We start from the raw sequence: 16,065 nt of genomic DNA on the forward strand, positions 1-16,065 counted from the left end.
AATGTTTTACACAAAAAAAGCTTTCATATGTTAAACATTTATTTATAAACAGGAATATGAAAAATATTTATTTAAAAAATATATATATCAACCCTGGTCCTCGAGGCAAACTGCCTGCATAGTTTAACGCTTAAAGGTCACCTTCCGTCGTTTTTTCTTTCATTTTAAAATGTCTAGTTGTGGTCTCTAGTATGAATGAATGACATGTGAGCCGTTTTTGTAAAAAAAAAGTGCTCAGGTGTCTCTGTATAGCTCTTTTTTAATGGACTGTTTTAGGGGTGTGTCCAAAATGACCGGATTCCAGCTTTGCTCATGAATATTCATACATGCAAACAGCATGGAAATATCTCTCCTCTGATTGGCTAGGAGCACTGCGACGCCCCTCCACCGCTCTGCCGCTCACTGCCTCCCACCTCCTAACTGATGAGCGGTGATGTTGCGTCGCTTCAGCTCCGCCTCTGGGAGTTTCTCGAGCCAAGGTGGGCTGGTCTGTGAGTTTCTGCCTACGTAGGCAGAAAGATAATTCAAAATTCACCCGTTTTTCGGAGGGGGGGAGGGGGGATTTCTTTGCTTAGCTCCTGCAGACAATGGGGGCTGCAAAACAGTTTAATGTGCAGGTGTACACATTCAACTCGGAGAGACCTACTGTATTCCACAAAAAACAAGAAAAATCGGATTTTCGCGGAAGGTGAGCTTTAAAGTTTAAAGTTAAAGTTTCCCTGCTCCCTGTTCACCCCTGATTGAACATATAATTTCATTAATAAGATGCTGTTTTAACAGTCACTCAACTGGACATTAAAACAAAAACTGCATGAACAAAATGAATGATTAAAATTGATTAAAATTCAAACTTATTAAATCACAGAAACATTAATAACATTTATAGAGTGAACACTTTGGGCAGTACCAAGTACCCTGTGGCACTTTTTCTAAATCCACACATATATTGTGGAACCACAGCCGACAGGATCTGCATTCAACCCACTGGTCGACCTCAGCATGTGAATCGGGTGGCACCATACTGTGGCAGAAGGCACACTGCCCACCTTCCACCTCTACAGAGCTGGGTCCTCCCTCCTGTGCCGCCTCAGTCCTACTTTTTTTTTTTTTTCCTGCCATCTTTTCCTTCCTCATTCTTTTTTTCTCCCCCTTCTGTTTTTCCTCAGCCTGCTTCTGCTGCATGAGGGCATAAAACTCCTCACCTGTGATGATGCGGGCAGGCATTGGAAGGCGGCGACGGACTCCACTCTCAAACCGAGGAGGAACAAGGATGTGGGCCAGGCCTGGTGGAATCACCCCAGCATCCACTAGAGGGTTTGATGGGGGCCTGTGGTGGCACGTTGGACAAGGCATCAGGGGTGGGCTGGTGGAGCTGCCCACTGATGTGGCTGCTGGAGTGGCCGCTGAGGTTGCCCTCACGGTGGCTTCTGAAGTGGCCGCTGAGGTTGTCCCATTGGTGGCAGCTGATGTGGCCGCTGAGGTTGCCCCCGTGGTGGCAGCTGATGTGGCTGCTGGAGTGGCCGCTGAGGTTGCCCTCACGGTGGCTTCTGAAGTGGCCGCTGAGGTTGTCCCATTGGTGGCAGCTGATGTGGCCGCTGAGGTTGCCCCCGTGGTGGCAGCTGATGTGGCTGCTGGAGTGGCCGCTGAGGTTGCCCTCACGGTGGCTTCTGAAGTGGCCGCTGAGGTTGTCCCATTGGTGGCAGCTGATGTGGCCGCTGAGGTTGCCCCCGTGGTGGCAGCTGATGTGGCTGCTGGAGTGGCCGCTGAGGTTGCCCTCACGGTGGCTTCTGAAGTGGCCGCTGAGGTTGTCCCATTGGTGGCAGCTGATGTGGCCGCTGAGGTTGCCCCCGTGGTGGCAGCTGATGTGGCTGCTGGAGTGGCCGCTGAGGTTGCCCTCACGGTGGCTTCTGAAGTGGCCGCTGAGGTTGCCCCTATGGTGGCAGCTGATGTGGCCGCTGAGGTTGCCCCCGTGGTGGCAGCTGATGTGGCTGCTGGAGTGGCCGCTGAGGTTGCCCTCACGGTGGCTTCTGAAGTGGCCGCTGAGGTTGTCCCATTGGTGGCAGCTGATGTGGCCGCTGAGGTTGCCCCCGTGGTGGCAGCTGATGTGGCTGCTGGAGTGGCCGCTGAGGTTGCCCTCACGGTGGCTTCTGAAGTGGCCGCTGAGGTTGCCCCTATGGTGGCAGCTGATGTGGCCGCTGAGGTTGCCCCCGTGGTGGCAGCTGATGTGGCTGCTGGAGTGGCCGCTGAGGTTGCCCTCACGGTGGCTTCTGAAGTGGCCGCTGAGGTTGTCCCATTGGTGGCAGCTGATGTGGCCGCTGAGGTTGCCCCCGTGGTGGCAGCTGATGTGGCTGCTGGAGTGGCCGCTGAGGTTGCCCTCACGGTGGCTTCTGAAGTGGCCGCTGAGGTTGCCACTATGGTGGCAGCTGATGTGGCCGCTGAGGTTGCCCCCGTGGTGGCAACTGATGTGGCTGCTGGGCTTGTGGTAGCCAGTTTCACCGCCTGGGACAAATCAATTGCCTGTGGGCAAAAAGGAAATATGCCAGCTTTCCTGAACCCACCTTTGATGTTCTCAGGTGTGGCAGCCTTTGGGTAGCAGTACTTCAGCACCTGCGAGAACTGTTTTTTTCCCACCACTATGTCCCCCCCGCACTAAACCCATACTGGTGGCCAGTTTTGTAATTTGGTGCTTTAGAGGGCCAAAGACACTGATATCCAAGGGTTGGAGCATGTGTGTTGTGTGTGCAGGGAGACACACAAGCTCGATGTTGTTTTCCCTGCAAAAAGTGATGGCCTCAAAGGACATGTGGGTCTCATGTTGGTCCATGACCACTACCAGGGGCCTCTCTGCAGGGGCATATTTGAGAAAGTGACCCAGCCACTTTAGAAAGAGCTCTGAATCCATATAGCCCTTATCTGAGACTCCATACAGAGCACCTGGTGGTCCCTCCAGGGCATATGCAGTGCTGGGGAGGCAGCGGGGGTAAATAATAAATGGTGGAATGTTGACCCCTGCTGCACTCACACAGCAGTGCACAGTGATGTGCTCTCTTGCAGTTTGCTGCTGTCTGTAAATGTGTTTTTTCCCCCTGGCACAGACAACCCTTTCCCTGGATCGTGGCTTGTCCCCAAACCCTGTCTCATCACAATTGAAGAGAAGGTGTGGCTTTTCCTCCAGGTTATGTTGGCTGTACAGGGGTTCAAAGGTGAAAAAAAAACCCTGTATAGCCTCAGGAGTAGCCCCATGGACACGGCCTCGGTCCAGGGAGTCGGGTGTCCTCATGGACAGTTCTGGGTGACGGCCACGGAACCTAAGCCACCAGCTGTTGCTTGGGCCAGTGTCCACGTTAATTAAGGTGTGCCTTCCGTCTGACCTGACCATGCTCTGCACTAACTTTTTCACTACACTGCGAGTGATGGGGAAGCCATGGTTCGCCATCCATAGGATGTAACTGACCAAGGCTTCCTCTTCCTCTGCTTTGATCGCGCGGTTAGGGTGGGGTGCCTGCACTAATGCCACATCCTTATCTTTGTTGTCCTGCAGAGTAGTATGGGGAATCCCATACTTTTTTGCAGTGGCCCTCAGACTGCTGCCTGCCTTCACCTCCTCTACTGCTGCTAACAGGCTCTCCCTACTGTACTGTTTTTTCTTCCCTGACATGGTTTTGTTCCTTAAAAATAAAAATATTCTTAATGTTATTCATTGTGTGGTCTTAATATTGAAACATATATTTATGTTAGCATTAACTGTAAACATTAAAGCCTGTGGTACTATGTCCTGTAACATTATTTAATGTATGAGCTTAGATGGGAATAGAATAAAAATAGAAAATAGAAATAGAAGCTTAGTAAAGTGTTTGTCAAATGAATATGATAAGCTGTCTATAAGTGGGATTTAATTAAATAAATACATAAACAATAATAATAATAATAATAATTGTAACAATAATAACATTAACAATAAAATTATCATACGTACACAGTTTATATAACGCTCACATCTGCAATTTTAATTTAATAATAATAATAATAATTAAAATTGCAGATGTGATAACGTTATATAAACTGTGTATGTATAATAATATTTTATTGTTGTTGTTGTTGTTATGATTATTATTATTATTATTATTATTATTATTATTATTATCCCAATTCTGAATAATCAATGTTAAACTGTTGATAGTTAACATGATTAAAATAGCAAATAACGTGAATGTTATGATGTGGAACGTCATCAACATGCTCAATGAGTGAAACTGCAGCACAAAGTCTCAGCTGTCCATGAGTGATGAAGTGGAGCTGGAGTTAGCTCGTTTTTAAAGTAAGTTATAAACTATGATTATTAATTCCTTGTTCAAATATTACTACAGATGCTGTTAGTTGGGTGTTTTAGATTGCATTTTGGGTGAAATGAGATGTTAAAAGTGGGTAAAACACAACATTAACTAGTCAATAAAGTTTTCCCCACCCCTTAGCCTCAGCGTTGTTAACCCTTCCCCACCCGCCATTTTCGGGCAGTGCGGGCGGTTCCTCCCTACCTACCGGGATTTCAACAGAAAACACAACGCGGGTGGTCACTCAACCAGTTTTGATGGAAAGAGGAATGATTGATAATGACCCCAGACTATATTTCACACATAACCTGGAAGTAGTTTTTTTTTTTTATCGCTGGAAAAGGTCGACTGTACGGAATACTGAAGTGTACGGTATACCGTTCTCTTACGTTATTTTTTTCTGGCCCGCCGGCGGTCCAAGGCGTGTTAAGAGGTTAACTGGATTAACCATACCGCTTTATTTTGTTGCAATTTACTAATGTGTAACGTTACCTAATACACAGTAGAATTAAACAAAATAATATAATAATATTACGACTCCTAAACCTTCCGACAAATAAACAGACCCATTAACGTGGGGGAAATATACAGAGTGTAAGCTTCGCTCTAAACATAGTTAGCTATTTACTTACCACAGTAAATCACTGAATACATGGACTGTAGTGCTGCAACAATACTGTGCTTTACCGTGCCGTCAGCCAGCCGGGCGCCCAGGCTTTCGGCCATGATATGGAACTGTAACGTTACCTGCTACCCACGCAGCTAGCTAGCTAGCTAACGGGCTAACTAGCTACAGGGCGCCAAGGAGTAGCTGCGTTAGCTACGAGAGTAAAACTTTGCCATTACCGATAATAAGACCGCGGTCGTTAAAACGATGGGTCACCGGTATAACCGCGTAGCGGTGTAATGTATCAGTAAACGTTAGCAAAACGTTTGTTGCTTAAAAAGCGATTACTTAGCTAGCTAGCTAACTGGCTAGGTTAGCTAAGCTGGTTGGCTGGTAACTTACAACCCTGGGAAACATATCCAAAGAATAGTATATTGTACAAATTTAAGCATGCAATTACGATAAATGTACTATTTCAACCGAAAAACTCACCTTATGCTCGATAAATCTCAGTTGAAGGTCACCGAAGTGACTGCTTGCCGCAGACGAAGTCCATTTCAAGATGGCCGTAATCCATTTCCGGCAAAAATCGAAAATCCCGCCCCGTTCTCAACCAGGGAGTCAAAATGAGCATGCGCAGAGTAGTTGGCCTAGCCTTAACTAGGGTTCATCTACAATTTGTACATTTTGACAGTGCAGGATGTAAAGTTAGGTCAATTTTTAACAAGTAACACAATAAAATTACCTGAGCCAATTACTTTGAAGTAGTTTACAGTTCAATTGAATATTTTTTGTTTAGCTTAACTAAAAATAATATTAAGGCGAACAATTTTAAGTTTTGTTTTTTACAGTGCATGCAGTGCACGGATAATTCCACAGGTGGCAGTATTTCGTTCACTAGAGGAATTTCCAGGGATGTGAGAAAATTGCCATTAATAAGGAAGAGGACACAGGTGGATTTTGAAAATGTTATGGTGAGAAAATAATATATATTTTTTGTGGAACAGCAATAGAAACAGTTACTGGGTTGATGCAATGTGAAATTACCTAATATTTCATAATCTATGTTTTAGTAAAACCGTGTTGAAAATGACGTATCAAATTTGATACAGCAGGTATATAAGGTAGTTTAACTCTAAATCTGTAAACTGTCATGGTATTGTATTTCATGCATTACACATAAAACCAAGCAACATACAGTTTTTATTTTTCAAGTAAACTAATTAAATGTTTAAAATACATAGTTTGGGACATTTAGAGCAGAAAATTAGATATGCGATTTGCTGTACCGTAATTGATGACTAGGTAGGTGTTGCGATAAAACAACTTCCTGTAACTTCCTGTTGCACACTGATTTTCACTAAAAACTGATGAATTCAATGGAAAAATACACAATAATTCGTTTTTTTTTTTGTCTATGTGTGTTTTTCGATGGCGAAAAAATACAGTGTTGAAGAAGCTTTGAAGAGGATTTTGGATGGAAACAAAATAAATAGGTTGTGAACTACACAATGAGTAAAATGAACTAAAATGTTTTCATTACTTTGAAATTGTATTATTATTATTTAGTCCCGTTGTATCAAATATGATACAAATTGAAACTCATATATGCAAATTGATATTTTGAAAAAATGTTTTTGTTTGTTCAAAAGGACCAAAAAGGGCTCCAGTTTCAAAGAATTGGAATTTTCTGTCAATTATTTAATAGTTTGGGCTTTACAGGGTTAAGAATCTCCCACAGGAAACACTGGACACAGTCCAGCTCTATCCAGCCAAAAAAGAGCACATATTTCCACGGCTGTGTAATACGATCCTGGAGGTGGAGCGCTCTCTCATTTTTCTACACACAGAAGAAAACAGCTGCACGTCTCTCCTGATTCTGAGGTAGGAAAAGATTAAAATAATAAACTTGATTTATGTGTGTTCAGAAGTGTAGAGGAGTAAGGAGTGTGTAGAGTTTAGCTGCTTTGTTTTTGTGTTAAATATGAAGAGATGTTTCAGATCCAGAGGTTGAAGGCCGTGTGAATGTGAGAGAAGCATTCGCGTGTTAAACCTGAGCTTATGTAACTGATTTATTTTCACCCTGCCTTCAGAGAAACTTTACTGAGATCACAAACACAAACGCCATGAGCTTATGAAAAACAATTTGTGAAGCTTTGGTTTAGTAAAGGCTCAGATAGACAGAGAAAAGGAGAGAGTCTGTGTAGTATCTATCTATCTATCTATCTATCTATCTATCTATCTATCTATCTATCTATCTATCTATATATCTAAAGTTCACAGTTATTGAAGGTGTTTAAACACTCATGTTTCACCACTACTTACTAAATTGTGTCTCCCTATATGGCGCAACACTAAAGAGGAAGTAGGGAGCTATTTCAGCCACAGCTTGGGATTTAACTTGGGGGAAATTGAATGGGCGGAAGGAAGTGTTGCAATAAAACGGCAAAAAAACGAGTGCAGGTCAAAACGACAGTCATTTTTTTGTTCAGGGGTCTAAACTGGGATGGTGTGTTCGAAATGGTGTGATTCGGTCAAGCAGAAGTAAAGTAGCTGGCCGTGCAATTTCTATATATCTATCTTTCTATCTATCTAAAAATGGTCATGGCTTAAAATAAAAAAGGCAAAGTGTTATGTCTTTCGGAGTTCCTGGGCCCTATTTTATAGTGATCTATAGGTAACCCTTTCCTCATGCAGCTTGATTTGGGACGTTTCAGTGTGTCTTTGCTATCGTAATAATGGGAAAAGTACACCTTTGTGGCTCAAAACACAAAGCAAAAAGGCATGTACTAATTCTCTAAGAGCATTTTCACACCAGCACTATTTGGTTTGGTTACAAAAAAAGTGTCTCTTGCTCATCATTCCCTTTAAGAGTCAGGTGAGCTCTGACTTTGGCGAATTGCTATTTTAACGATGCAGCTACCTGGACATGTCCAACAAACGCTTCTCAGCAGAGGAAACTTTTACGGGAACAGCAATTTTATTTTATTTAGTATTCTGTTTATGATCTGCGCACCTGTGTAACTAAGATAGGTACGTACATCTGGTTGTTGATTGTTGTCTATGTTTATTTCAGTCAGTGGTGCACCTGTCTTTCTTACCATTAAGATTTCCAGGAAGGGTTTGATCTAAATAATGAAAGAGGTGTTTTATTTCTCACCCCATGCAGGACAGGGCAGACGGTGGACTCTGGGGAATAAGAGGGAAGCAGTAAAGGTGTGGAATATTCAGTTTATATTTAATGGGATTATGGAGATTTCCACATATTTCATCTGCATCTTCATGACTTGCAGTGTTTCACTGGTTCAAACAGGTAAGCTGGAGAGAAGAGGATTTTCTCTGTTGTGGTAATAATAAAAAAACCTCCTGAGACACAGATTTAACACAGGTTGACTCTTCACATCAAACTTTGAGTTCCACCGGATCACAACTTCACAAAGCCAAAATAGAGGCAGCTATACCAAGCCTTATTCATTCTCCTGTGTTAAATCTACACCTGTGTGTATCCACATACGTCACATGCATCACATAAAGTGGTGTGAAAAAGTGTTTCCCCCTCTTCATGATGCATTTCACTCTTACCCATCATTTATCAGGAACAGTTACGGTGTTCCCGGGTCAGTTTGAGCCGGTGCATTTTTAATTATCCACAATATGTCTGAAACCAAAAAAAAAAAACTAAAAGGCAGTGTGAATATTTAATTACTAATTCCATTACTAATTATTCTATCAATATTTAGTGCAGTGGTTTTCCTTACCTCTAACAGGTAATGCTTTAATTAGAATAATTCACTCATTTTTCATAAAAAAATGGTATATAAATGTTCAAACTCTTTTATAATTAAGACATAACATTTTTTCACACAGGGCAATGAACATTTGGGTTTTTTTTTCTCCCTAATAATAAAAACCTTTGTTTTATCTTATAATATTTGAATTTGAATTTGTTTGATGATCTGAGACAAACATGCCAAAAAATATGTAACGCCAGGTAGTGAGGAGTGACGCAAGCCGAGTAAAATAAGCAAACAGGTTTATTAACAGGCAGTATAACAGAAAACAGAAAAGCCAGGCAAACAAAGATCTCACCGAAAACCAAAGACGTAGTCGAAAGTACAGTCCGAGTTCGTAACCGCGTATCAGTCCAACCATGCAATAAATCCAATAAGGGCAAGACAAAAGACATAAACCAATAATCCAAAAAGAGAGTCGTAACCATAAAGCCAAAATGAGAAACAATAGGATAACGCTTAGTATGCAACATCAGTTAACAATACCTCGCGGTGTTTGTTTACATACTGCGGACTTAAATACCGGAGCTAGATGGGTATGAACCGGAACTAACTCAGAACACCGGTGAATCAGAGCGTCGGAGCGAAATGTGATTGGGTGAAGTAGAACGGATACTGTTGGTGTCATAATCAACAGGATTCTGGGAAATGGAGTCCGGTAATGTGGAAGGAGAACGAGGCGGCGTGACAGTTCCCCCCTCCAAAGAGTCCGAAGGAGCCGAAGGACGAGGACGATGCAAGGAAACCACCTCCTCCCCCCCATTGGCGTCCTGGACAGGCAATGCAGAAGCGGGATCGGAACGGACGGGAACCCTGGACCTTGGACGACCTCTCCTGGAGCCGCGGACGGAACTGGAAGAAAGGGCAGAAACTGAACCACGACGTCTACTCCGTCGAGGAACCGGAGACCTCTTCCTGGGGCAACCTCTGGGGTGTGGAGCCGGACGAGACGGATGAGACCGATGAAAGTCCTCCACCATTAGAGGGTCCAGAACATCCCTCGCAGGCACCCAGCTCCTTTCCTCTGGTCCGTAACCCCTCCAGTCCACCAGGTACTCCAGGGCTCCCCCTCTCCGCCTGGAGTCCAGCAGTCGTTCCACCGCATAGACTGGATCACCATCCACAGCCACCGAAGGAGGAGGAGGCGACCCAAGCGACGTCTCATCCAACGGACCAGGGATAACCGGCTTTAACAAAGATACATGAAACGAAGGACAAACACGGTAATGAGGAGGCAAATCAAGACGGTAGGTGACTTCATTAATTCTCTTAATAATCTTAAAAGGTCCAATGTACTTAGCTGAAAGTTTCTTATGTGAATCTGGTTGCCGGAAATCCCTGGTTGACAGCCAAACCCAATCTCCAGGAGAATAGAGGGGGGCCTCGCGACGTAGGCGATCAGCCTGTCTTTTCTGTCGCTGTAATACTGCCTCAATACGCCTGTGAGTCTCCTCCCACACTTCCTCGCTCCGACGCATCCAATCGTCAACTGCAGGAATGTTGGAGGGTTCAGCTGACCAGGGCATGATGGGTGGTTGATAGCCTAAAAAACACTGAAAAGGAGTCAATTTCGTGGTGGAACTGATCAAGGAATTCTGAGCTAGTTCGGCCCAAGGAAGGAATTTAGCCCAATCGTGAATGTTGTTAGAACAATATATTCTCAAAAATTTACCTAGCTCCTGATTCATTCGTTCACATTGGCCGTTACTTTGAGGATGGTAGCCAGAGGATAAACTAACAGAAATACCTAATCTATTCATAAAGGCTGACCATACTTGAGAAATGAATTGAGGACCGCGGTCGGAAACAATATCTTCAGGGATACCAAACACACGAAAAACATGATTAAACAAAGCTTCAGCAGTTTCAAATGCAATGGGCATTTTACAAAAAGGAATGAATCTAACACCGCGAGAGAATCGATCTATGACTGTCATGATCACTGTCTGACCCATAGATTCAGGGAGGTCTGTAACAAAATCAACTGCAAGATGGGACCAGGGTCGAGCAGGTACGGGCAATGGCACTAATTTGCCAGCGGGGAGAGTACGAGGAGTTTTACACTGAGCACAAATAGTACAAGAAGCAACAAAGTCATGAATGTCCGAGCGCATGTTTTCCCACCAAAATTGATTCTCCAATAATTCATATGTTCGAGTCTCACCAGGATGTCCTGAAGTGAGAGAAGTGTGGGCCCATGTGATAAGTCTATCTCTACACTGGTCAGGTACATAGGTTTTGTCTGAGGGACACTGTGCAGGGGACTGTGAAGTGGAGTTAATCTGATCAATCTCCTCTGTGATCTCCCATCGGATGGGAGCTACCACAATGCCTGGTTTCAGAATAGTAGAGGGTTCTGAGCTTTCTAAACTCTCGTCCTCGTAAATTCTAGAGAGAGCATCTGCCTTGGTGTTTCTGGAACCTGGTCAATAAGTGATAACGAAATCAAAACGTGCAAAAAAAACAGACCAACGAGCCTGACGTGAATTTAAACATTTCATGGATCTTAAATACTCCAAATTCTTGTGGTCCGTGATTACTACAAAGGGATGTAATGATCCCTCCAACCAATGTCTCCACTCCTCTAAAGCTAGCTTAATAGCCAAAAGTTCACGGTCGCCAATGCCATAATTACGTTCAGCTGGGGAGAGCTTATGGGAGAAATAAGCCACCGGGTGCATCTTACTGGGGGAACCGAAATGTTGGGAGAGTACCGCTCAAACCCCTACACTGGACGCATCAACTTCAACTACAAAAGGTTCCCTAGGCTCGGGATGTTTCAATAAAGGGGCCGTAATAAACACCTCCTTGAGAGAAGAGAATGCAACGGATGCTTCTTCTGACCAAACCAATTTTCGGGCATTACCTTTTAGCAAGTTTGTAAGTGGGGCAGCTACTGAACTATAATCACGTATAAATCTACGATAAAAGTTAGCAAAACCCAGAAATCTCTGTAATTCCTTGACTGATTTGGGACGAGGCCAATTAGCAACAGCTTGAACCTTCCTATCATCCATAGTTATACCAGTAGGACTGATCACATATCCTAAAAAGGAAATGGTAGACATATGAAATTCGCATTTTTCTGCTTTGACGAAAAGCTGATTCTGAAGTAGTCGAGTAAGTACAGCACGTACATGAGAGACATGAGTATGTAGATCAGGTGAGTAAATAAGAATGTCGTCAATATATACTATGACAAACCGTCCTAACATATCACGGAGTACATCATTAATGAAGGATTGAAACACGGAAGGGGCATTCTTGAGACCAAACGGCATAACTAAATATTCATAGTGCCCCCTGGTGGTAAAAAAGGCAGTTTTCCACTCATCACCCTCTCTGATTCTTACCAAATTATAGGCACTACGGAGGTCTAACTTAGTGAATAAGGAGGCTCCACGTAATTGTTCAAGAGCCACCGGAACTAGAGGCAGGGGGTACGGATATGTCTTGGTAACAGCATTGAGTTGGAGATAATCGATACAGGGGCGAAGACCTCCATCCTTCTTCTTAACAAAGAAGAAGGATGCGGCCACGGGAGAGGTGGAAGGACGAATAAACCCCTGAGCTAGAGCTTCCTGAACGTACTCCTCCATAGCGCATTCCTCAACCTGAGTTAATAGGTAAATGCGTGATTTAGGAGGTATCTGGTTATTAATAAGTTCAATCGCACAATCATAAGAACGATGTGGGGGAAGTTGAGTAGCACGAGATTTGCTAAATACTTCAGATAAATCTGCATAATCGGAAGGAATAAGTGTAAGCGATTCTTGACCTGGGCTCTCTACAGTAGTGGCCTGAATCAACAATTTAGGACCAGTAATACAGTGATCATGACAGTAGGGAGACCAAGAAATGATTTCACAATTAGACCAAGAAATCAGAGGGTTGTGTTTTTTCAACCAAGGAAGTCCTAAAATAATCTGATAGCTAGTGTCCTTCATTACAAAAAACCTGGTCTCCTCAGAATGCAGGGCGCTGACTTTCAGTTTGACTGGTGTGGTGATGTGGGATACGGCTCCTTGTCCAACTGGGGTCCCATCCACCGCAGACAGCCTCATTGGATTCTCCAGGCACTCGAACTGGATCTGGAGTCTTCTGGCCAGCTGCTCATTAATAAAGTTCCCCTCAGCACCGGAATCAATCAGAGCTGGAAAAACACAGGAAGAGGACTGGCAGAACAGAATAACAGATATAATAAATGATCGTGAAAACATGTCAGAGCTTAGTCGGCTTACCCTCTTAGCGTGTGGAACCCCCTCCACACGCTTTCCCGAGTCAGAAGCAGGTGGCTCATATGGACGGTCCGGGTTGCCATGGTAACCATGGGATTGCCCACCGTTGGACGAGCCTGAAGACGGCAGGTCCGACATTCGCGTAACATGTGCCCCGCTCTTCCACAGTAGAAGCATAATCCAGCCTGAAGTCGTCGCCTCTTTTCTTCACTCGATAAACGGGTAGCATCCACTTGCATGGGTTCTTCCTCCCTGAAAGTGGACCGAGGAGTAAATCCAGATGCACGGGGCGTAGCGAGATGAAGAGTAGGGATACCAGCTCTACGACCAGGTAAAGAGCTTTGTTTAAGCTGATCCAGTCTAATGGCTAGTGAGATTAGTTCATCAAGGGGTAATCCATCGTCCTTGCATGCTAACTCGGCTAACACATCAGCCCTGAGTCCGTTACGAAACATCACTCGTAGCGCCGGTTCATTCCAGCCACTACCAGCAGCCAGAGTGCGAAATTCCAGAGCATAATCAGAAACAGACCGATTTCCCTGACGTAACTGGACTAATAATTCCCCCTGAGATTGTCCGTGATGAGGGTGATCAAAAACCAGCTTGAACTCACTGAGAAAGTGTTCGTAGGTGCTATGCTCAATGCTAGGCCAGATAGCAGTAGCCCAATCCAAAGCTCTACCGGTAAGGCGCGATATAAAAAATGAAATACGCGCTGCATCGACGCTCACAAGAGAATTGGCAAAAAATAGCGACATTTGCAAAAGGAAACCTCTGCACAAATCCGGAGAGCCATCATATTTATCGGGTTTGCTAACCGGAAAAGAAGCCGCCGAAGGATAGCTGGGAGCGCTAGCTGGAGAGCTAACAGAGGCCGGGTTAGCGGAGGCTAAGCTAGCTGGCGTGGCTACTCTCAGCTGAGCAAGCTGATTAGCAATATCTTGGAGGCTCGTAGTGATCCGAGCTAACTGAGAGTGCTGCTCAGACTGCTGAGTAGTAAGAGTGGTAACGGTGTTAGCAAGGCTCTCGAACAACTGGCTATGCTGTTCGAGAACCCTCCCCTGGTTACCGACTGCCTGTTGAAGATTATTTAATTCGGCCATCACTAGCGGCGAGGTATTATGTAACGCCAGGTAGTGAGGAGTGACGCAAGCCGAGTAAAATAAGCAAACAGGTTTATTAACAGGCAGTATAACAGAAAACAAAAAAGCCAGGCAAACAAAGATCTCACCGAAAACCAAAGACGTAGTCGAAAGTACAGTCCGAGTTCGTAACCGCGTATCAGTCCAACCATGCAATAAATCCAATAAGGGCAAGACAAAAGACATAAACCAATAATCCAAAAAGAGAGTCGTAACCATAAAGCCAAAACGAGAAACAATAGGATAACGCTTAGTATGCAACATAAGTTAACAATACCTCGCGGTGTTTGTTTACAAACTGCAGACTTAAATTCCGGAGCTAGATGGGTATGAACCGGAACTAACTCAGAACACCGGTGAATCAGAGCGTCGGAGCGAAATGTGATTGTTGGTGTCATAATCAACAGGATTCTGGGAAATGGAGTCCGGTAATGTGGAAGGAGAACGAGGCAGCGTGACAAATAAGAAATCAAGAGATGGCAACGCAGAGGCAGAAACTGTGATTGGTCCACTGACCCTTGTGTTCTTTTGTGCTGTATTGAAGGCGATATTCAGTAAAGCATTTCACTTTAAAACCTGCCTTTGTTTTCAGGTTACATGAATAAGTATAATTTATAGGCATAATTTGTTTTGTGGAGTGTTTTATATGAGAACTTTTGACTAATCTATTAATGAATTTACACCTTCTTTCTTCTTTTCTTCACCAGAGGAACTCCCTCAGCTCACTGTCTTCATCCAATATACAACTGGCACCACAGAATGGAGGCAGGATAAACAGAAGATCAACTGGATGAGTTGTGAAGAGATGATTCAGTCTGCTGTAGAATATCTGATAATAAATATGAAGAAGAATGGTTAGTGATTTAATTATTCAGTAATTCTTCTTTTATCTCTGTGAGATTCCTCATAGTTTGTAAAAGTAATTGTGTTTTTCCTCAGTTTCAGTTGTTGATGTTCGCGTGAGGATAACCGACTGTGAGACTGGAAACTCCAGCAGATTAGAGAACATTGTGAGCGACATAAATCAGTGCAGCTATAATAATGACACGAGCTGCACTACAGTATACTCTAAAATACTCCAAATGTATGAGTCACTCAACTGGAAGAAAAAGTATGAAGACTGGCTCAAGAAATCCCAGGAGTCTTGCAGAAACGCACAAAAAGGTGAATCTTATTAAAACTGATATTTTATTAAAAATGTGAATTGTATTGGTTTGTGGTATGGAGAGATTGAGAGTTCAGTGATATTCTTACCTCTCAGTGCAGTTCATATGACTCATTTATGTTTAGAACTGTTTTCTTTACAGAGAAAATCCGAGATTCAAGCCCAGAATTTACTAGAGTTCTGCTGGCGACCATTTCGCTTGCAGCTGAGACACAGATTTAACACAGGTTGACTCTTCACATCAAACTTTGAGTTCCACCGGATCACAACTTCACAAAGCCAAAATAGAGGCAGCTATGCCAAGCCTTATTCATTCTCCTGTGTTAAATCTACACCTGTGTGTATCCACATGCGTCACATGCATCACATACAGTGGTGTGAAAAAGTGTTTCCCCCTCTTCATGATGCATTTCACTCTTAACCATCATTTATCAGGAACAGTTACGGTGTTTCCGGGTCAGTTTGAGCCGGTGCATTTTTAATTATCCACAATATGTCTGAAACCAAAAAAAAAAACCTAAAAGGCAGTGTGAATATTTAATTACTGTAGCTGTCGTTGTGTACATTTCCAATGTTTAAAATAATTTGACCTAAGAATTGCTCAATACTGCCCTCTGCTGGCTAAAAAGAGAATTTATGTGTTCGTGACAATGCATTATGGTTCATGGGATCATGCTAATGGGCAGAGAGAGCAAGCGATGGCTGCCGTGTGGAAGGACTAGTTCCTGCAGAGCTTTATTTGTAACTACTCCTACTGTTCTGGTCAGAAAGTGCACACGGTATGTTATTTC

The 16,065-nt window shown here is 43.7% G+C and overlaps 1 protein-coding gene across 2 annotated transcripts in view; it reads left to right on the forward strand.

Moving 5' to 3' along the window:
* Positions 1-6,764: 6,764 nt before the first annotated feature.
* Positions 6,765-16,065, forward strand: part of LOC125790049 (uncharacterized) — a 29,856-nt gene continuing 20,555 nt past the window's right edge. For both annotated transcript variants that reach the window (XM_049473158.1, XM_049473159.1), the window contains exons 1-4: positions 6,765-6,822; positions 8,108-8,251; positions 14,817-14,963; positions 15,049-15,273. In XM_049473158.1, coding sequence (XP_049329115.1) covers positions 8,188-8,251; positions 14,817-14,963; positions 15,049-15,273 — 436 coding nt within the window. In that variant the 5' untranslated portion in view covers positions 6,765-6,822; positions 8,108-8,187. The remainder of the gene's footprint in view (positions 6,823-8,107; positions 8,252-14,816; positions 14,964-15,048; positions 15,274-16,065) is intronic.

This window comes from Astyanax mexicanus, unplaced genomic scaffold (assembly GCF_023375975.1).
Source record: "Astyanax mexicanus isolate ESR-SI-001 unplaced genomic scaffold, AstMex3_surface scaffold_34, whole genome shotgun sequence".
Classification (NCBI taxonomy): domain Eukaryota; kingdom Metazoa; phylum Chordata; class Actinopteri; order Characiformes; family Acestrorhamphidae; genus Astyanax; species Astyanax mexicanus.